The sequence below is a fragment of the Lutzomyia longipalpis genome, chromosome 1, assembly GCF_024334085.1.
Source record: "Lutzomyia longipalpis isolate SR_M1_2022 chromosome 1, ASM2433408v1".
NCBI lineage: Eukaryota > Metazoa > Arthropoda > Insecta > Diptera > Psychodidae > Lutzomyia > Lutzomyia longipalpis.
Window position 1 is genome coordinate 7,605,046 of NC_074707.1, and position 20,124 is coordinate 7,625,169.

General features: G+C 35.1%; 1 protein-coding gene across 10 annotated transcripts in view; it reads left to right on the forward strand.

The window, feature by feature from the left end:
* LOC129786446 (trithorax group protein osa) overlaps positions 1-20,058 on the forward strand; it is a 75,840-nt gene extending 55,782 nt beyond the window's left edge. For 2 of the 10 annotated variants that reach the window (XM_055821490.1, XM_055821524.1), the window contains 13 exons: positions 5,990-6,337; positions 6,417-7,127; positions 7,229-7,389; positions 7,715-7,759; positions 8,335-8,532; positions 9,602-9,818; positions 9,975-10,154; positions 11,391-11,513; positions 11,975-12,134; positions 12,507-12,738; positions 13,555-13,636; positions 13,713-13,897; positions 13,969-20,058. In XM_055821490.1, the coding sequence (XP_055677465.1) occupies positions 5,990-6,337; positions 6,417-7,127; positions 7,229-7,389; positions 7,715-7,759; positions 8,335-8,532; positions 9,602-9,818; positions 9,975-10,154; positions 11,391-11,513; positions 11,975-12,134; positions 12,507-12,738; positions 13,555-13,636; positions 13,713-13,897; positions 13,969-16,296 (4,970 nt within the window). In that variant the 3' untranslated portion in view covers positions 16,297-20,058. The remainder of the gene's footprint in view (positions 1-5,989; positions 6,338-6,416; positions 7,128-7,228; positions 7,390-7,714; positions 7,760-8,334; positions 8,533-9,601; positions 9,819-9,974; positions 10,155-11,390; positions 11,514-11,974; positions 12,135-12,506; positions 12,739-13,554; positions 13,637-13,712; positions 13,898-13,968) is intronic. The other 8 variants (XM_055821497.1, XM_055821531.1, XM_055821506.1 and 5 more) reach the window with 6 other exon arrangements.
* Positions 20,059-20,124: the final 66 nt, after the last annotated feature.

Consider the following 20,124-nt stretch of genomic DNA (forward strand, 5'->3'; position numbering starts at 1 on the left):
CTCAAGTTCCACAAGACCTACAAAAATTTCGAGACTAGTTCTGGAAAGGTATTGAAATAAGCTATAATCTGTCATATATTTCAATAATTTTCAAGGTCACCTCCAGAATACAAAATGGCGGATTTTTGTTCAACAAAAACAGTTTTTTGCACTTTTCGTTCTGAAGGAATGGTCCTAGAGGTTTTTGATGTTCCAGAAAGTTGTAGAGTTTTGCAAAACCTTTAATTTGATACCAAATTGAGCAAAATCGGACAAGCGGTTCAAGACATATGGCTCTTAGAACTTTTCAAATTTAAGAATTTTTCAAATGGCCATATCTTCTAAACGGCGACATAGATTTTCTTCATTTTCGGACTGGTGCAAGATTATTAGTCCTGCTACAACATATCAAAATTTAAAAGATTTGCCTAATGGGGATTCAGAGATATTGCCCCTTAAAGTTAGGCAATTTTTGTTTTTGATTTTAGCGCCTCTTGCGGATGTTTTTAAAACTTGAAATGTTCTAAACAGTTGTAGGGCTTCTTGAAACCTTTCATTTGATACCAAGATGATCAAAATCGGTCAAGCCGTTCTCGAGTTATATCGAAAAAACACTTTTTGCTTTAGGCCGCCATATTTGCTAAACCGCTTGACCGATTTTCAAGTATGATTTGTTTATGAAAACATCTCACTGAGCTCTACAACATACTAAAATTTCAGATCTTTAGCTGTAAGGGAAGTGGTTGACGGTATTTCAAAATGGCGGACGGCGGCCATCTTGGATTTTGAAAATGCGAAAAAATGAAATTTTACACCCACATTTCTATAGAAAACTTCAAACCGGAAGTCTCTATCTGTTACCGTTTTCGAGCTATAAGGCGAAATGTGGAGTCCAGGCCGGCAGGCCGGCCGGATCAAAAATTTTCCACCACCATTTTCGTAATGTGGGATGTCTAAAACGTGCTCATACCAAGTTTGAGCCCGATCTGAGGTGGTCGGTTTTTCCGATGATTACAATACTTGGTATGCCACGATTGTGGTATACCAACTAATTGGGCTACTTGAAGGGAGTTTGGAGGGAAATGAATACGGCCACTCGAAACCGCCTGATATAGGGAGCCTCTGTGCCAAATTTCATCGCGATCGGTCAAACGGTGTAGATTTGTATAGCTGTACAGACACGAAGATTACCAACAAACAGACCTTTCTTTATTATATAGATATGTAGGTATTTTCTAGCCTTCCATTCGAAAAATGTCATGGTTAATAAATTTGTATAATTCTCTGTTTTAGTGGTTAGAACACCACGGATTAACATATGAGAGGTTAGATTAGAGACTGCAATTAATATCTTAGGTGAAAAATCATTTCCAAAGCCGGAAAATATCATCAACTTAATTTACCCCACCGGTGACTATATTTATCCGTCGACTTTCACTAAAAGCAAAAGTGGAAAGATAGGAAAAGCTCAAAAACTCATATTCCCTCAAATGGCCTAAAAAATTATAGGACAGAAAATATCGTATAAGATTGACCTATCGAGGAAAATATCTTGCCTTTCGGTAATCCTGCAGTGAAACATATATGTATATGCAAATTGACTTAATTTGCCCCAGCCCCAGACGTCAGATCGTGAGCCCAATTTTTTCTAATTATTTATTATATAAAGTTTTCTGTCCCATGATCCATACGATTTCACACTTATAAATCCTAAAGATGCGACAAAAAATATCCCGAAACATCGCTGAAAAAAATAAAAGTTGTGCTTATTTTGTTCGTTAAACCAACAAATAGAATTTATATTATCCTGATATAGCCAAATATTGATTGAGTTTTTTTTTATCAACTTTTTTTTTCTTTTATTTTCAAAATTATTATTTTACTAACCTTTAAAAGTAAATTTTTGATTAAACGTTGACTCAAAAAGTGATAGAAAAACTTCTAAAAAATTAAAAGAAAATGTAAATAAAAATTTTCTATTGCAAATTTTGAATTCATTAGTAACAATATCAGCTCGTGTTGAGTGAACCAGCGTGTTTGAGGCAGAATTTTGCTCGAAAAGACAAAATTTGTGTTCTTCAAGACTTTGGAAGATCTCATTGTGCAAAAGAGAAAAAAAATGTATTTCTGTTCATTCCCACTCATATACAACCAAAAATGTTGCAAGATCTGAACTCAACTCCGTGTACATTTCTTCTTCCTTCAGCCCTTTTTTGTGCACCTCTTCTGCAACCCACTCATCGTAGGTACAAAAAAAGTTCATACAGAAAAAAGTCCATATAGAAAAAAGTCCATATAGAAAAAACGCTCAGCTCATGCGACCCTTTAAGTGATCACCATGAGCGCTCGAAAGCAAATGATCTTGTGAATGGGAGGAAGGTCCTCCTTGTATTTCGCTTACCCCCAAATTTCATTAAAAGGACCTCATGCGCCATCTACCTTCCCCTCAAATGAGGAAGGGCCGAAACGATTTGGGCACTTTCGCCCTTCTTTGTAATACTATGTCATAGATAGCAAAGGTTAAACATACTCTACGTATTTTAGTGTAGGTACATAGTAAGTGGGAAATGTATTATATATACAAACATTGCGATGCTGAACTTGAAACATTCAATAGAAATGGTACAATAATACATAATTTATCTAGAGTAGGGTACACCAAAACAAAAAGCAGTCTCGTAAATTACCATCACAATGAAAACAATCCAACGGATGAATTCCTATCCATTCCGTCGCGCTTTTTTTTTATCTCCGCCTTCCTGTGTGGAATTTCAAGTATTCTATACATGCCGCTGATATCTCTTATACCCTCAAGTCTCGGCAACTCTATGGGAATACTTCTTCTACACACAATCTTATGTCCGCTTTTCTATGCATTCCTTTGAATTCTTTTAACCTTGCAACTCTTTCGGGGGCATTTTTCCCCGTCTATCTATTCTCCTTCTAAGCTCATTTTTTTTTTATTTGTAAACTTTTACAAAATAATCTCCACATATATAGAATCTCCGTTACACTTCCTCTTGCCTCATTCATTCATTATATCCTCATTCATTCATGCATTGTGAATGTGTGCCCTTTTCACCGTGAACTCGCAGTTTCACGAAAAAAAAGGATGTAAGGGGATGAGGGTTTGGCGAGAAAAAAGACAGAGAACTCGTAAATCCCATTCCACCGTCGTACTCGTGTGAAATTGGGTGATGCCCTGGTGAAAAAAAAATATATGTGTGAATGATGCTACACAACATCAACAAAAAAAATCCGAAAGTGTTCGAAATGCACAACATGTGAAAAAAAAAATCAGTGCATCAACAGCGATGGAGGAATCAATTTCACTTTCACTGCTTTCTTCTTCACCAAAATTCAGAGTGAATGAATTTTATGGGATTTTGATGTAATTTTGGGGCCGTCATGTTGATTTCTATATTATTTCTCCTTCCTCCATTCTCCGTTCTGTAAGCATGGAAAGCCAATTCAGAGGAAATCACAGTGGTGGGTGGATGGTACACTCGAGGGATTTATCTGATACCAACATACAGTATGCTATATAGCATTAAAGATGACCCAAATAGGATTTTGTTCTCTCTGTGGTCTGGGTTTGGTGTGAGTTTCAATTTACATCCTTGTTGAGGAGTTTTAGTTTAAAGAATAAACGGAGCTTTCGCCCAAAGTTCACCCACATCATTACTTAATAAATTTACAATATTATTGTTCAGATTTAGACAAACATTCAGATGTAAGTGTTTTGTATGTTTAAAAAATGTAAAATAGCTTTTAAGATATACCTCCGTAGCTTATTATTTGAGAAATAAAAAAAATCTTCATTGTAAAATATGAGAGATCTACCGTGAAATACCAGATATTTGTATGTACAAAGTAAATGACTTTGGCATGCAATGTATGACAAAATATTTAGATAAGGCTAAGAGTGAGAAAGTGAGAGTATTTTGTCAGTTGCCTTTTAATACATGGTGAATGTGAATGTATAGTAACAATTGATGCAAGAATTGATCTCTCTCACAGCAATATTCCAGACACTGACCTTCATTAATTTAACCCATTTATTTATACTTCTTACAATGTGAAGTCACAAAATCATACTGACGTCATTTCTCACAATGTCATTGCATAGAAGAGCGTAAAAATAAGAAAGACTCAAGTCACAAAATTTCACAGCCAATTAATGCTACCTCCTCCATGAGGTAATGTATCACGTGGATTTTAAGCTCTGCTACCGACTTTTTTATCTGGACTTTTCTATAATCTCTTAGGTGTTTATTAATTTATCATTGTTATGAATTCAATGTGGATCTAAAAATATTTAATGCAAACAAACTCATAGGAAGTGATGAACGCAGAAATTTTCTCTAAATAAAAGTCAATCAAACTTACACTACTTTTCAAAGACAATCTTTGTACACATATGTGATTAAATTATTTATTTGTTTTGCATAGTGTTGTACAGAAATAAATTTTACCATTGAAATCTATAAATAACATTTTGATATATAAATATACTAAATGCAATGCAGTTTATAAACAGAAAAGAGAGATATATGCGGTGAGTCGAAGAACAAAATGTGTGACAAATGGGAAAAGGCGCGAAAAAAAAGGAATTAAAATTAAATGAGAACAAATTACGTGAAGTCGAACAGTTAAATATGCATGGAATTTCGCTGAAGAATTTCATTCATGATTCCCATTATCATAATTATCAATGAAGTTGAGGCAAAAGTGGATATAAAGTATATATTGTGTTTAAATGTACATCACGACCACGTCATCTACATTAATGGTATACATATCTATACGATAGCGATGTATAATATAATATATACATGTAACACGACTTTATTTATAGCTTTTTCACAATATACCACACATTATAATCGTCGCAACAGTAAATTGATTCAGTAAAATGTACATAAGATTGTACAAGAAGGAATGGTATGTATGGTTGAATTGCAACTGGTATTGATTCTCTTCTATTTTGCTTTTTATGTTATACAAAAGTGACATTTTCTTTTGTACATACAAATACATATCGCTATGCAAAAGGTTTCTCCTTTGGTCAGCGACTAGTAAATCCCCTTTTAGAATATTCTATTGAAGGTTTTTTTAGTTATAAAATTCACATTTTATTTTGAAAGCAATACGATGAATGTTTATTTGCCTCACGGTGAAGCGAAAATATTTTTTCTTTTATCTCAATAAACACTTTTCTGCGTAAGATGATTCAGAAAGAAATCTTTACAATTACGTAATTAATTGTTATCAAGTTAAGTTTTGTATAAAAACGTTTTGTACGTACACTAATTGAGCCATTGAATAGGTAGAAAAAATCAAAGATGCTTTGTAGTGTGGTCAGCATAAAGAAATGAATGGTAAAAAGGAAAAGAGAAAAGATGATAAGTTTCTTGCAAATTTTTTTTTCTACAACTTATTTACCAAAAACTTCGTGATTGTTTTGCGCAATCGAATACAAAAAAAATGCGGGAGCTCAAAAGTTGTGGTATAGATCATCAACCTCATATTTTATATGCAGCAATATCTCATAGATTATATTTTTCGTGTGTGTATGAGTTTCAAAACACTGGTGTGGCAATAAAAGTGCTTAAAACGAAAGCACGTGTATCAAATTATTGTCGGCAAGTGAGTGAAGTAGAAGTATTCTTCGTCAATAATAATATGGCATTTAATTAAAAATGAGGTCGTTCGTCTGGCAATGATGGTAATGAAACGCGTGCGCCACGAAAATTGCACATTTTACATCTCACTCTCAAAATTCCTTCCTCCCTTTTTCCAAATGGTTGTCATTTAATTTGCCCCATATAAATTCCAAACAAATAGGCTCTCTTTTGCATGGTGAAGATGAAAAAAAATGGTAATTTAATGCCCACTTAATGATTCATAAATCTCTGGAGGAAAATGAAAAAAATAAATAAAGATATTTAGGATGTTGAGATGTGATCAAATTTCCTAAAAAATCTTGTTTTTTTCTTGACTTCTGTAGGTCAGCAAAACGTTCAGATGCCACCAAGGCCCTCAAGTAGTCATTCTCAGGTTCCAAATCAAGCACCTCAGAGTACGCAGAATAGTAATTCACAGCATCAGCAGCAAACGCAGCCACCACAGTTGGATCCAGCTACATCACCAGCACGTCCACCAACGGCACCTGGATCAAATCCGCAGCAGCAATCGCCAGCAATGGCAGCCACTCAGGGCAGCTACCAAACACCGCCACCGCCACCACCACATATGCATGGTGGCTATAAAATGGGACCCAGCCCTGGTCCTGTACCAGGTCCTGGACCGCAAAATATGTCTCCGTATCCGCCACAATCTCAGCAGTATTCTCTAGGTTTGTTTCATACAACCGGAAGGCTTTTGTCGATGAATATTTGTATTTAATGGATTTTGTTTTTCTTCCAAATAATCAGGAAACTATACGCCACGTCCTCAGTATCCGGGGAGTTATGGGCCAGGTCCAGGAGGACAACCGCCACCATCAAATAGTATGCCACCGGGTCCAGGACAATACCCAGGCAGGCCAATACCCAATCATGTTGGGCCACACTCACAATTCCCGCCTTATCAGCAAAACTGGGGGCCACCAGCTCCACAGCCTGGGGGTGGGATGATGGGTAATCATGTGCAACAGCAGCAGCAGCAGCAACAGCAACCAGGTGGAAAGAATGTACCGCCACCGCCTCCTGGTCCACCAACTGGAGGTTCACCCCGACCACTGAACTACTTGAAGCAGCATCTGCAGCACAAGGGTGGCTATGTGGGTGCCCAGAGTCCAACACCGCCACAGGGCTATGGGAATGGTCCGGGTATGCATCCACCCATGGGGCCGCCACATCACATGGGCCCACCAATGGGGCCGACAGGAAGCATGGGACCGCCATCGTCAGCACCGCAAAATCCCCCATCAGTCGGTGGAACACCAACACCGTCAGCCGGTACACCCGGTGGTCCCAATAGTCATCCCGATGGCAGTGTAACGCCTGAGGGACCTCAGGACAATGGTATTAGTTCATCTGGGCCGACTGGATCACATCCAGTCACGTCACTCGTGACTACTGGTCCCGATGGGGCGCCCCTCGATGAGGCCAGTCAACAAAGTACGCTTTCCAATGCTTCAGCAGGTATTTTATTTCATCTTCCAAAGATTCTTTCTTATAAAATTATATTTTCAAGAAACTTTGTTAACCAACAAAAAAATCTTTGTTTTTTTTGCAACTTTCAGCATCAGCTGAAGATCCTCAATGTTCCACACCGAAATCTCGTAAAAGTGATCAATACAATCAGAGCCATTTGGCGCCACCGAGTGCATCTCCTGGTGCTCATCAGCAACATGAAGACTTCGAGATGGGATCTCCAACGTGGTCAAGAACACCAGCAAGTCCGGTTAGTGTACTTTTATACTCTACACACCTTACAATTATTTTCACTCAAACAATTCTCTAGTATTTCTCTCTCATCATTTCTCAATCTTCAGTTTTTTTTCTTTCTTTCTTTTTTTCATTATAAAAGCACTGATGCTCCACAAGAGATACATAAACATTTTGACATACATGTCTTGTGTTTTTATTTTCTTTTATTTTTAAATCCAATAAAGAATACAGTGCAGTGCTAAGTAAAAAAAATATATCTTCACTCTTCATATTTTCAATTAAAAAAAATACATTGTATTACATTATTTTATGAACATGTATTATAAAATAAATTGCAGGTTTTTAACAGCCACGTTCCACAGGAAACCTACCGATCAACAAAGGTTGTTATTTTATTGAATTTTGTCAACATATTTCACACATTTTAACATAATTAACCCCTCATTTATTATTATGGTTTCTTCACATTTAAATTTTAATAATTAAAAAAAAATCTAACACTCATCTTTTGCTAAATAATAATTATAAAAATAAATTTTCTCACCGTGAAAGAAGTGAAATGCGTGAAAAGCTTTTTATTTGAACTTTCACGTGAGAAAATTAATCTTGTTTTTGGTTCGTGGCTTCTCACTCTAACAACAACAAAAAAGAAAAAATAATTTTTGGGACTTTCAAAATAATTCGGCAATGCACATTTGGTGAAATATTACAAAATTCATTAACACACAATTGGCAAAAATATGTTGGCGAAAATTTCCATAATAAGGATTTATTTGTTTTATTTTTAACATTTTTTTTTTTTTCAAAGAAATTGGCTAATAAATTAAAATTTATGCATGTCGCCTTATTGCAAATTAACATTATATTTATTAAATTAAAAGAATAATAAATATTTTACAGTTTTAAGTGCTTTTCAATTAAAATTTATTTTTTTCTTTCTCTACTCGATCTCTTGAAGAAATCGGACAGTTTATGTAAACTCTACGATATGGATGATAATCCAGATCGTCGAGTGTGGCTGGATAAACTCCTGGGCTTCATGGAAGATCGTCGATCACCAATAACAGCCTGTCCAACAATCTCGAAGCAGCCTCTGGATCTGTATAGGTTATATATGTTGGTTAAGGAACGGGGCGGATTCGTCGAGGTATGCAAGGTGCCGTAGTAGTTCCATTAGTAATTACTAAATCAAACTCAACTCATTTCTCTATATGCTTCTAGGTGGTTGCACTTTTAGTCACGTACTCTCAATAAAAGAAAATTATTTAGTTGCTTCTCTCACTAACAAAAAAAAAATCTTGTTGAAGAATAATTTAATGTATTTTGGCCATTAGTTAGGTAGTCTTCTCACAATGTGAGAAGAGATTTATAACCAACGCGATAACACCACAATAACAAATTAATTGACACAAATTATCTACCAATTTGTGATTTAGTGCATTTGCTATTCAAAAAAAATTGCCTCTTTTTTTTTCCTGCGCTACACTAATATTTTCCATAAATTTCACTAATATCCTCCCATTATCACGAAAATCTCTCTATCATGTAACATTTTTCATAGTTAAATCGTTGTCACAGAAAAGTAGTTTATGATTGAAAAATTATATGTAGGTATATGTTGTTCTGTGCGGGAGAGATGGTATACATACATAAAGTTAAAATAAAAAAAAAAACATAAAAGCTCCGGGATTGGTTGATGTCGATTCCAATTATTTTATACAAAATATTAACACACACATACCCTAACACCACTAAACGGGCAACTCAGCCGTGGTAATCTGTTTGAAAATTGATTTTAATCGAAAATTGCATTATGTATTATGGTAGATATGTTTTTTTGCAAAAAAGAAACTATGTACATTCATTGCACTAACATGTATTTATTGGGGAGGGGGGTTGTTTTTCACCGATTTATATATTTATCCTCTTTTTTGATATTAATGTGTACCTTTTTTCATTGGAAAATAATTTATGTTTAATTCGCGGTCAATCACTTAATATTGTGTTATAATTAAAATAAAAGAGAGCAGAGAAAAAAAATTGCCAAAGGGAGGGCTTTTGATTTCAAAAACTAAATTATTAAACGTGCTATAAATTAAAATTTTCAATATTGAAAACATAAATGTGTGTGTATGTGTGCTATCAAACAGCACATTTTAATTGGTTTTTCTCTCATTTCCTCCATCAATTGCCAACCACATTGATGATTTTAATGGGCGGTCCAGGTTACCAAGAGTAAAACGTGGAAGGACATTGCCGGAATGTTGGGTATTGGTGCGAGCAGTAGTGCAGCGTATACTCTGAGGAAGCACTACACGAAAAATCTCCTGACATTCGAGTGCCACTTTGATCGAGGAGGAATTGATCCATTGCCAATTATTCAGCAAGTGGAGGCGGGATCTAAGAAAAAGAATGCAAAAAATACATCAGTTCCTTCACCAGGTGAGTTGAAATTCTCTTTAAAACTAACTTTGATTATTAGAGTAGGATTTCAAATAGGATACGTTGAAAAGTTTTTATAAACTTTTCCTTCTGAATTTATTTCATTTTCAAAATACAAAAATTAAATTTGTTTGTGTTTCAATAATTTAATTTTAGTTTCAGTGGCTGGATCGTCAAATTCTCAAGATTCATTTCCACCTCCTGGATCAAGTGGAGCATCAATGGATGGCTACAGTGGATATCCTAGTGCTTATCCTCAGGGATCTACACCTGACTATAACTCTCCTCCAATGCAGAGGCCACCGTCGCAAACAAATGCACAATCACCTCATCCAGGTAATTTTTTATCAACATTTTTTTTCCACTTCTTCCCCTTACATGTAATTAACCAAATATGTGTTTAATACAAAATCCTCTAAAAAATATATTTAAAAAAAAATGAATAACAATACAGAAAAGTCCTTTTGTAAATACATTTTCTAAGAAAAAAAATCATTTTATTAACAAACATTTTTTTTTGCAAAAATATATACACTAAATGGGTATAAAAAAAATAATAATCACAATGTAAATTCGTATTCAGATGAATCACAATAAATAACAAAACAGCAATGAATGTGGGAAAGAAATGAATGTTGAGAACAATTGAGCCACTTTTGGTTTTGTTCTTCATTTTTCAATTGTGGCTTCTTTTACAAAATGACCCCCTTTGCTTCGTTTTCGACTCTTTTCATGTTATATTTATTATTTTTTGATTTTCAGTTCAATCATTCACCATTTGAGTGACCATTGAAAATATAATATTAAATATCGCTTCACAAAGTTTTATGGAAATAATATAAATCTACATTTTGCATGGGAGAGTTTATTGCAAATTATTTGCGGTATAAATTATTTGTATATACATAGTGGAGAATGGCCCAAATAGAACTTTCTGCAATCGATTTTACTTTATTGCAAATTCGGATTATAATTAAATCTTGAAGGCGCCATTGGTAGAAGAATATTTCTGTGCGAGTAGAAAAGAATAAAATGTTTTCTTTATTAATAAAAAATCTTTGCTTTATCAATTTTTGATCTTATTCTCGAGAAGTTAGAAATTAGAATCCAGAACGTTTAGCATATTATTAGTCGTTCAATTAGAAAATCAAAAAAATTCTTTTTCTTTGTGTATTTGTTTGATAATTCTGTGATCACAAGGTTTATTTTAGAAGAATCTCCACAAAGTTTTATAAGAAATTTAGTCAGGTAATATAAATCTTCGAATTCGGCTTAGAATCTCATGCGAATTATTATGAAAATAAAATAAGTATCAATTAAAAAAAACGTTGATTGTATATAAATAAATGAATCACATGCACGATCTGAAATATATGTAAATTTTGTAAATTATGCTGTGCGTATAGAGAGCAATATTAGATTAAAAAATACACGAGAATTATACCACCAAAAAAAATACTCTCAGAGAACACAGTAATTGTGTAAAATAATAATTAGTTGGGTCTTTCACCATTAATTAACAAAATGTGTACTAATAAATTGCTTGTGTGACATGTGTTGATCAATTAATAGGTAATGCACCTCCGGCTAGCGGTGATAATATAAGTGTGAGCAACCCTTTCGACGATCCAGTGGGGCCCTCGCGTGCCCCCTATCAACAGGGTGCTCCATATCCCCCGGTTTCGCGGCCTCAAGGTACAACAAATTAAAAAATAATTCACACTAACATTGTGCTATTACATCACTTCATTATTTTTTCTTCTCATTTTACAATATCTTTTTTTTTTGTTTTCGTGTGTGTCTGTGTGTGCTCTCCTTCCCCAAAAAATTGCCTTTTCCCAATGAATTTTCCTCTCTTCCGAAAATTGTACATTTTATTTGCTAGTTTTTCTTTAATTTGGGCATAAAACTAACGGAATGTCATCGGAAAAGTTTCTAAACTCTCGTTTGTAAAAATTTTTAATCTTATAACGGATTAAGGGATAAATAAATTGCATGAAAATATCAATGTTGTTAATCACAGAAAAAAAACTCCACCAATCTATATATAGTTAAGAATGCAGAGTGTTTGATAAGAATAAAAAATGGAGAGTAAAATTTGGTGAAAATTTACGAACAAAATGAATGCAAAAATGGACTTTTCTGAATTTCTCCAGGTGCTCAGTATCAGGGACAACCTGCTTACACACAATATGGTGGACCAGAGCAGTATGGACCACCAGGACCGCCAGGACAGTATCCTCCCCCAGCACAAGGACAATTTCCACCACCCAATAGGACAATGTATGGTCCACCGTATGGTCCAGAAGGCGAAACGTAAGTTTAAAGCATTTTTTTTGTTTTGTTTGAAAAACATTATGAAATTCTGAAAACAATGAGATTAATCATTAAAAAATAAATTTATTTCATCAATTAATAAATTAAATGAGGTGCATTAATTATTATTTTAATAATTACAACACTTTAATTGAATGCAGTGCATTTTAATGATAAATTTTATGAAATAGCTCAATATTTAATTTATTTTAATTGTTTGTAAATTTTTTTAATTTTCTATTTTTTTGTTAAACTTTTTAATGTATATCATTTAAAATTTTTATTTAAAATATAAATTAATCTTTTGGGTTAAAGTGTTTAGTTAATCTTTAAGATGTTTATTTAAAATTTATTTTTCTTTTTATTTTCCAGGAGTGCTCCGCCCACATCAAATGCTCCTCCAACTACGGCGGATCCGTACCGAGGTTACGGTGGTGCTCCATCACCGTATCCACCACCACCACGTCCCTATGTGCAGCAGCCGCCAGTGAGTGCTTCCCAGACACCAGCACCTACTGGTGGACCACCGCAACCTGGTACACCCGGAGCTCCGGGTCCTTATCCGCCACCGCCACAGCAGGATTACTACCGGCAACCGGATCAGGTATGACAGAAATTCATTTTCTACTTTTGGATGCGCCTGTAAGTGGATGAATGAGAGAGTATGCAATTCCTCAAATTCTCTGCAAATTTTTATAAAACTTCAATCGCAGTTGACAGAGAAATTGAGGAATCAATGAATGAAGTAATTTTAGTAAAGCCCAATGTTCGTTATTACGTATAAGGCGTGTTATTGATAATTTATTCGTATAAAAGCATTAATAATGAGAGTAGGTATGTAATAATGTTCATTGGCAGCATATCTCAAAATTTTTGCCTTTAGTAGGTAATTTTTTAAGAGTTTCCAAAGAGAAAATTGACAATTTTTATTGTTATTTAATGTAGATGTCACAAAATCCCAACAACTCCATTAATATGAGTTCCCAACTAGCGCGACAGCTTGTAGCCCCAATGTCTCCCGCTAAATCGTCCCTCTATCATCAGAACGTATGTGTAAATATGTAGTCTCTATAAATGATTTATCAATATCCTATCTCTTCTATATATTTTACTTTCTCTCTTTCCTCTCTGTCCTTAACATTTTTTTTGGGCGGGATTTATTTTGACTTTCAGTTAATTATTCATTTTATTATACAAAAACCTTTTAAAATTATATAGAATAAAAATACTTTTAAATGGAAAAAGACGCCGTTAATGAGCTTTTAACATAAATTGGAATGCTTTTAATTGCATGGGTGTGAAAGTGGTGGTTCCAAAGAGGTGGTATGGTGTTTAAAATGTATATAACAATAAATTATACAGCATTAAAGAAAACGTGCTTCTTGTGCTTAATTTGGCAATTTAAATTGCATTTCCACAGGCTCCGCAACCCCGGAGGCATCCTGATTTTGAAAAGCAACCACAGCCTTATTCTCCCTATCCACAGAGGCCGCCGATGTATGGTAAGGAATTGTTTTTTAATGAAAATAATTTAAAGGAAAGATTTTTTTTTAAATAAAAAAATTGAAAACTTTTTAGGTGGATGGCAAAATAGTACCGGACAGTATCGAGGACAATATCCACCCCAGCCCACTCCGCAGCAGTGGAGTAGTGGTCAAAGGCCACCAGGTCCGCCTGCTGGGCCTGGTCAAGGACCACCGGGGCAAGCGTGGGATCGATACCCACCACAGAGTCAACAGTCACCTTATCCAGGAAGTCAACAGGTAAGAATATTTGATAAAAAAAACGGTCAAGTTTGCAAATTAATTCACAAAACTCATTGTATTTTTCACAGGGTCAACCACATTGGGGTGGAATGGGCCCAGGGCAACCAAATGTAGGTCCCAATGCCCAGCTGCGACCTCCACAGCAGCGTGGGAAGGCCATCAGTATGCCACCGCCTCAGGGTGCCAAACCAGTTCCGGGACAATTTCCCCAAACGGGTGCCCCGCCAAAACGTGACATTGTTTTCCCACTGGACAGTGTGGAGGCCACAACGCCAATTCTCTATCGGCGCAAGAGGATTTGCAAGCAAGATGTGGCACCCATTGATCCATGGCGGATATTCATGTCACTGCGTTCGGGATTGCTGGGTGAAACAACGTGGGCGCTCGATGTGATCAATATTCTGCTATTTGATGATTCTTCCGTGCAGTACTTTGGTCTTGCGCACCTTCCGGGCTTGCTCAATCTCCTCCTGGATCACTTCCAGAAGAGCTTAGCGGATATCTTCGATCCGGACGTGATGGCGGAACGAGATGGGTACGAATGGGTAGCAGGATCACATGCCAAAATGAATGGTGAATGCGAGGAAGAGAGCAAAGAGAAGGCAGTGTCAATTGATCTGGGTGGTGTTGCCGATGTACCAAATCCCGAGGATCGTGTCCTTGTCCTTTCTTCCACGACAAACTACACGCTGAACTCACGAAAGGGGATTCCAGTGAAGATAAATCAAGCAGAGGACGATATATTTGTGTTGGATGTGAAGAGATCATGGGATGTGGATACGGATAAGAAGGGTCAACTCTATTCCACAGTTGGAGGTGATCCGTGGAGCTTTGGGCAGAGTGAACCACATCCCCATGGGTACATTATGGACTGCTTCCGGGCTGAAATAGTCAACATTCCATTTGCGCGGTACTTGAAGGGGAAAGAGTCGGTGGATAAGCAGCACAGGAAGCACCACAATTCTTCATTGATAGGAACGAATAATAGGAATGGCGGGGGTGGTGTGTGTAAACGAAATAGTGGACCTAGTCGAACGAAAAGGTTTAAGGAGGAAGTAGATGAGGCAGCTGTGAAGAAGGAGCCAATGGATAGTGATTGTAGACCGGTGGATATGGAATTGGAACCCACGAGGATACCAAATGGACCGGAATCTGTGAATGCGGAAGAGGCGAAGGTGGATGAGGGTGAGAAGAAGGTTGAGGTGAAGAAGGAGGATGGTGGTGCTCAGGTGTTTGATCTCAAGCAACACGTACGAGATCCGGCGTCAACATTAAAACGACGCCGGATGAGTGACTACGAAGATGAGTGCTATACGCGAGATGAGGCGAGTCTGTACCTCGTGGCTGAGAGTCAGGATTCCATGGCACGACGATGTGTGGGTATATCGAATATTCTGCGGAATCTCACCTTTGTGCCCGGGAATGAGGTGGAATTTGCCAAATCATCCACCTTCTTGGCAATCCTCGGGAAGCTTCTGCTGCTGAATCATGATCACCCAATTCGGACGCAAAAGACACGCAACTACGATCGCGAGGAGGATGCAGACTTTGCGGATTCGTGCAGTAGTTTAGCGGGTGAGACGGAATGGTGGTGGGACTATTTGGTGCAAATTCGCGAAAATATGCTCGTGGCAGCTGCCAATATTTCGGGTCATATGGAATTGTCGCGGTACGATGAGATGATAACACGACCAGTACTCGATGGGCTCCTCCATTGGGCTATTTGCCCTTCAGCCCATGGCCAGGATCCCTTCCCCACGTGTGGTAGTCATTCATCGCTCTCGCCACAGCGATTGGCTCTTGAGGCGCTGTGCAAACTCTGCGTGACGGACGCCAATGTGGACCTCGTGATTGCCACACCGCCATTCTCGCGTCTCGAGAAGCTTTGTGCCGTGCTGACGCGTCATTTGTGTCGCAATGAGGATCAGGTGCTGAGGGAATTCTCAGTGAATTTACTCCACTACCTAGCGGCGGCGGATAGCTCAATGGCACGCACGGTGGCCATGCAGAGTCCGTGCATTTCGTACCTGGTGGCATTTATTGAGCAAGCTGAACAAACTGCCCTCGGTGTGGCCAATCAGCATGGCATCAGCTTCCTGCGTGAGAATCCCGATTCAATGGGAACGAGTCTCGATATGCTGCGTCGTGCTGCTGGGACCCTCCTGCATTTGGCACGACATCCCGACAATAGGCCACTGTTTATGCAGCAGGAACAGCGACTTCTGGGGCTCGTGATGAGTCACATCCTGGACCAGCAGGTGGCACTCATAATCTCAAGGGTGCTCTTTCAAGTGTCACGCGGGCAGGGTCCCATCACGACGGCCGAACTGAAAACCTCCCCGTCGGGGATGCTTGTGGCCAATCCTCCGCAACCCGTGGCTGCTTCCTCGTCGTAGTAACTATAAAAAAAAGAAACAAGGTGACTGAAATTTATTAATCTTCAAAGCACGAAGAGACGACAATTTTGTGGTTTAGCTGAGCGCGCGCTTAGGAAATAGGATGAGTAGTTTTTTTTTCCTTCGAAAAGACATGAACACACTGAAAGTCGATTCCCATCGGCTAAAGATCTGACTCAATAAGTAGAAAAAAAAATCATTTCTAATTTATAATTTACAAAAAGAAGAAGAAAAAATGAAACAAAATGAGGAAAACTACTACTGCTATAAACTAGAATTGACTGTGTATACCTTTTAATTATATACATTTAGTATATAACTACCTATATTACCACTCTAAAACAAATGAATAGTAATTTTAGAATGTGGGATATATTTAAAGAAAAAAAAAACATATATAAATAGGATATTCAAGGAGACTTTCAATTGTAAAAAAAATGAAGCAGACACAGAAACTTTTAAAGGAATCGATCACAAAATAGCTTCAACAGAAAAAAAGGAGAAAAAAAAGCAGAATTGTGTTTAAAAACAAAAAAATAAACAGAAATAAATCGAATCTTAATAGAAAATAGTTTACATTTAAGTAGGACACATAAATAAAAAAAAAATTGTATAGTTTGTATACTATTATATATAGAACGAGAAAAAAAACAGAAAAATGAGAAAAAAAATATTTAATTTCCAATTGTGTATTAATGAAAGATATTGTATTAATAGTAGAAGAGGAAAAAAAAAAGAAGAAAAATTAGTGAACAAAATGCGCTGACTTGAACTACAGGGGATTGATTTGGATATAAACTAAAAAAAATGAAAGTTTTAAAGAAAACATACGAGTAGGTTTATGATGAACAAATTTTATTTTTTTTTAAACGTGTCGGAAGTCGATGATTCGTATTTTTTTTTAAACTTAGAAAATGGCAAAAATGGAAGGTGGGAGAGTTTGTTGCAAGGAAGGAAGGAAAGAGATTTTTTTAAATTCAACTTAAAATTGCAAAGAGGAAATATAATTCATATAACAGGGCGTCCCGGAATCAATGCGGAATTTTAATTTGATGACTTTTTTTTTTGTTGAAATATCAAGATTTTTATTGAAAAATATTAAAGACTGAACGATTTGTTAAAGAAATTTTGAAATAATTCTTATTAATTTATTCATTTTGATTAGTTAAATCTTTTTGATCATTTTAAAGGTTTTACAGTTATTTTTAAAAACTAATTATGGCAGAATTCAAAAGAAAGTTTCACAATTCCTAAAATGATTTTATCCGCTTCAATGTTAAGGAACAGGTAGAGTTATCACCTTTCCTGGATTTATATTAATCTTTTCATGAAGAAAATTGAATGAATTTGGTTTTATTTGTTTTGTTTTCTCAATGAAAATCTTCAATATATTGCCAGGAAATATGTAAAAAATCATTTTTTTTTTTAATTTTATTTGCTTTAATTTTGAATAATTTTCCAACTTAATTTATCGAATTACAAAAAATAGAGGGACTTGACATAGCAAAAATCGACTAAAATAAATTCCAAAATATTAAAGAAAAAATAAATCCAATTGAAATTTCGTTCCTTTTTTGTGGGACACCCTGTAGGAATTGTGTGGGAGGGCTAATCATTAAACTCCAAACAATTTTTTTTTTACTTTTTCGGAGGGATGCCAAAAGCAGAGTAATATACAAATCTCAATTATATTCCGGTTGTATGTGATTTAAAAAAAATATTTTATTCGTTTTTACAAGCGTATATAGATAAATGTAATAAAATAATAAATAATGAAGAAAAAAGAAAACAAATTCAGTGAATAGTTCATTTCTCTCTTTTTTATATTTTAATTTTTTTTTTGCATAAATGAAAGAAAAGTGATATTAAGAAATGTATATAACTTAATTGACATATACAATTTAAATAGTTTGCATATAAAATAACTTGAGACTCTGTACTAGGAACTGATTGTTTAGGCACGAACTTTGAACTGGGGTGGAGAATGAAGGATTTTATTTTTGGGGGGTGATTTTCTCTTTGCGCGAAGGTGAAAAAACGTGGCGGATTTTCTTCTCTCACGCAAAAGGAAATTCCCAACTTAAAATCGATGAAATTAAGATGAAAAAAAATAGTGAAAAGTGAACTAATTTAGAGAAAAAAAGTGGTATTCTTAGCTAGAGCTGTGAAGATATTGGGGATGCTCTATTTGGTGGCGGGGTATCTCCAATAAATTTAATAGCTAGACACGAACTCCATAAGGAAGCGTTAGATGAAAAAAAAAAGAAAAAAACTTCATTATATACCAATTTATATAAATTAAGTAAAACAGTAATTAAATGCATAGGAATATTGTGGTGTGACAAAAAAATTACTTAATTGAAATGACTACGAAAAAAAATATAGCGCCAACACATTGAAAAAAAAAAGAAAAAAAGAAATATTGTGAAGAATAAGATTCAGTGGTGAATAAGTAATTATTATTGTATAATCAATTTAAAGAAACATGAAAAAAATGATGAAAAAATATGTATTTAAATATCACTTATTAAATTATTGAGAAAGAAGAAGAAAAAAGATGAGAATAAAGAAAAGGAAATTAGAAGAGTGCGAGACACTTTCAATGGATGAGATGGTAGCGCAAAAAAAGCCAATAAAATGTGTCACAAAAAGCTGTATAAAAAAAATTATTAACTCTATTGAAGAAAGGAAAAAAAATAGAAACGAAAATGAGTTTCAAAATTAGTGAAAAAAAAAGAGATAAAACCGAATGAATGAGTATTGAAATTTTAATCACTTTCTCGCGTTGGGAAAAAAAGAAGCGCAAACGAGAGAGAAATGGCGTGTAGGAAAGTAGAAAAAAAATCCATCTCAAAAAATTGATTATATCAAAATGCAGATGAGAACGACGAGCAGTGAAGACCTCTATGTATAAAAAAAATCAACGATTATTTAAAGTAATCAATTTAGTTTAATAAAAGTTTCATGAAAAGAAGAAAAAAAATGATAGGTTCTAGTGCTAAATGCGAGAGAAAATGAGGATAAAACGGGATGATAAATATGCTCTTATTGATAATTTTATTGTTTTTTTTACTATTATTGATTTTAATATTAAAAAAATAATTATGTAGTTACTAATTTAATTAAAAAAGAAAATGCAAACACAACAAAAGTGAATTTGAACAATGTGAGTGAGCGAGAGAGATGATTATTTTTCTTTTGTACTGTATGCGTATAGGATTTCTTTGTCTTAAGAAAAATTTTCAAAATAAAATCATTAAAAAATTTCTTTTTCACGTATTTTCGAAGACGACGATAAAAAACGTGTTCCATTCAATGAAAAAAAGTTTATTGAAAAAATGCCGAAAATGTCTTTAAAAATTTTCTTCCTCAGTTTTTTTCCTTAAAATTTCTTTCCATTTTTGAGTAATTTTTTTTAAAATAAATAAATTAAAAATTCATGGTATAAGGATAAAAAAATCAACAAAAGTTTACCAAGCTAGAGAGCACACTTACTGAGAATGAGGAGAAAGAGTAAATTTTGAAGAAAGAAAAAAAGTACATACTGACTTATGTAAAAGAATTAAACAATTTGATATGATAAATGAGAAAAAAAGTGAAATCATAGAAATAATAAAAAAAAAATGAAATTCAAAAGGACATTTTCATGTTTGGTATTATAATTGTGCAAATGCTTATTAATGTCTGAATACTGAAAAAGAAAAACAAGTAAATTTTAGTGTACATAAGAAGTACTCAAAAAATAAAAGTGAGAAAAATTAATTTAAATACTTTTTATTTACCTTTCGAAGAGTCCGCTTTGAGCTTTTAAGCTTTTCGCATCGTTTT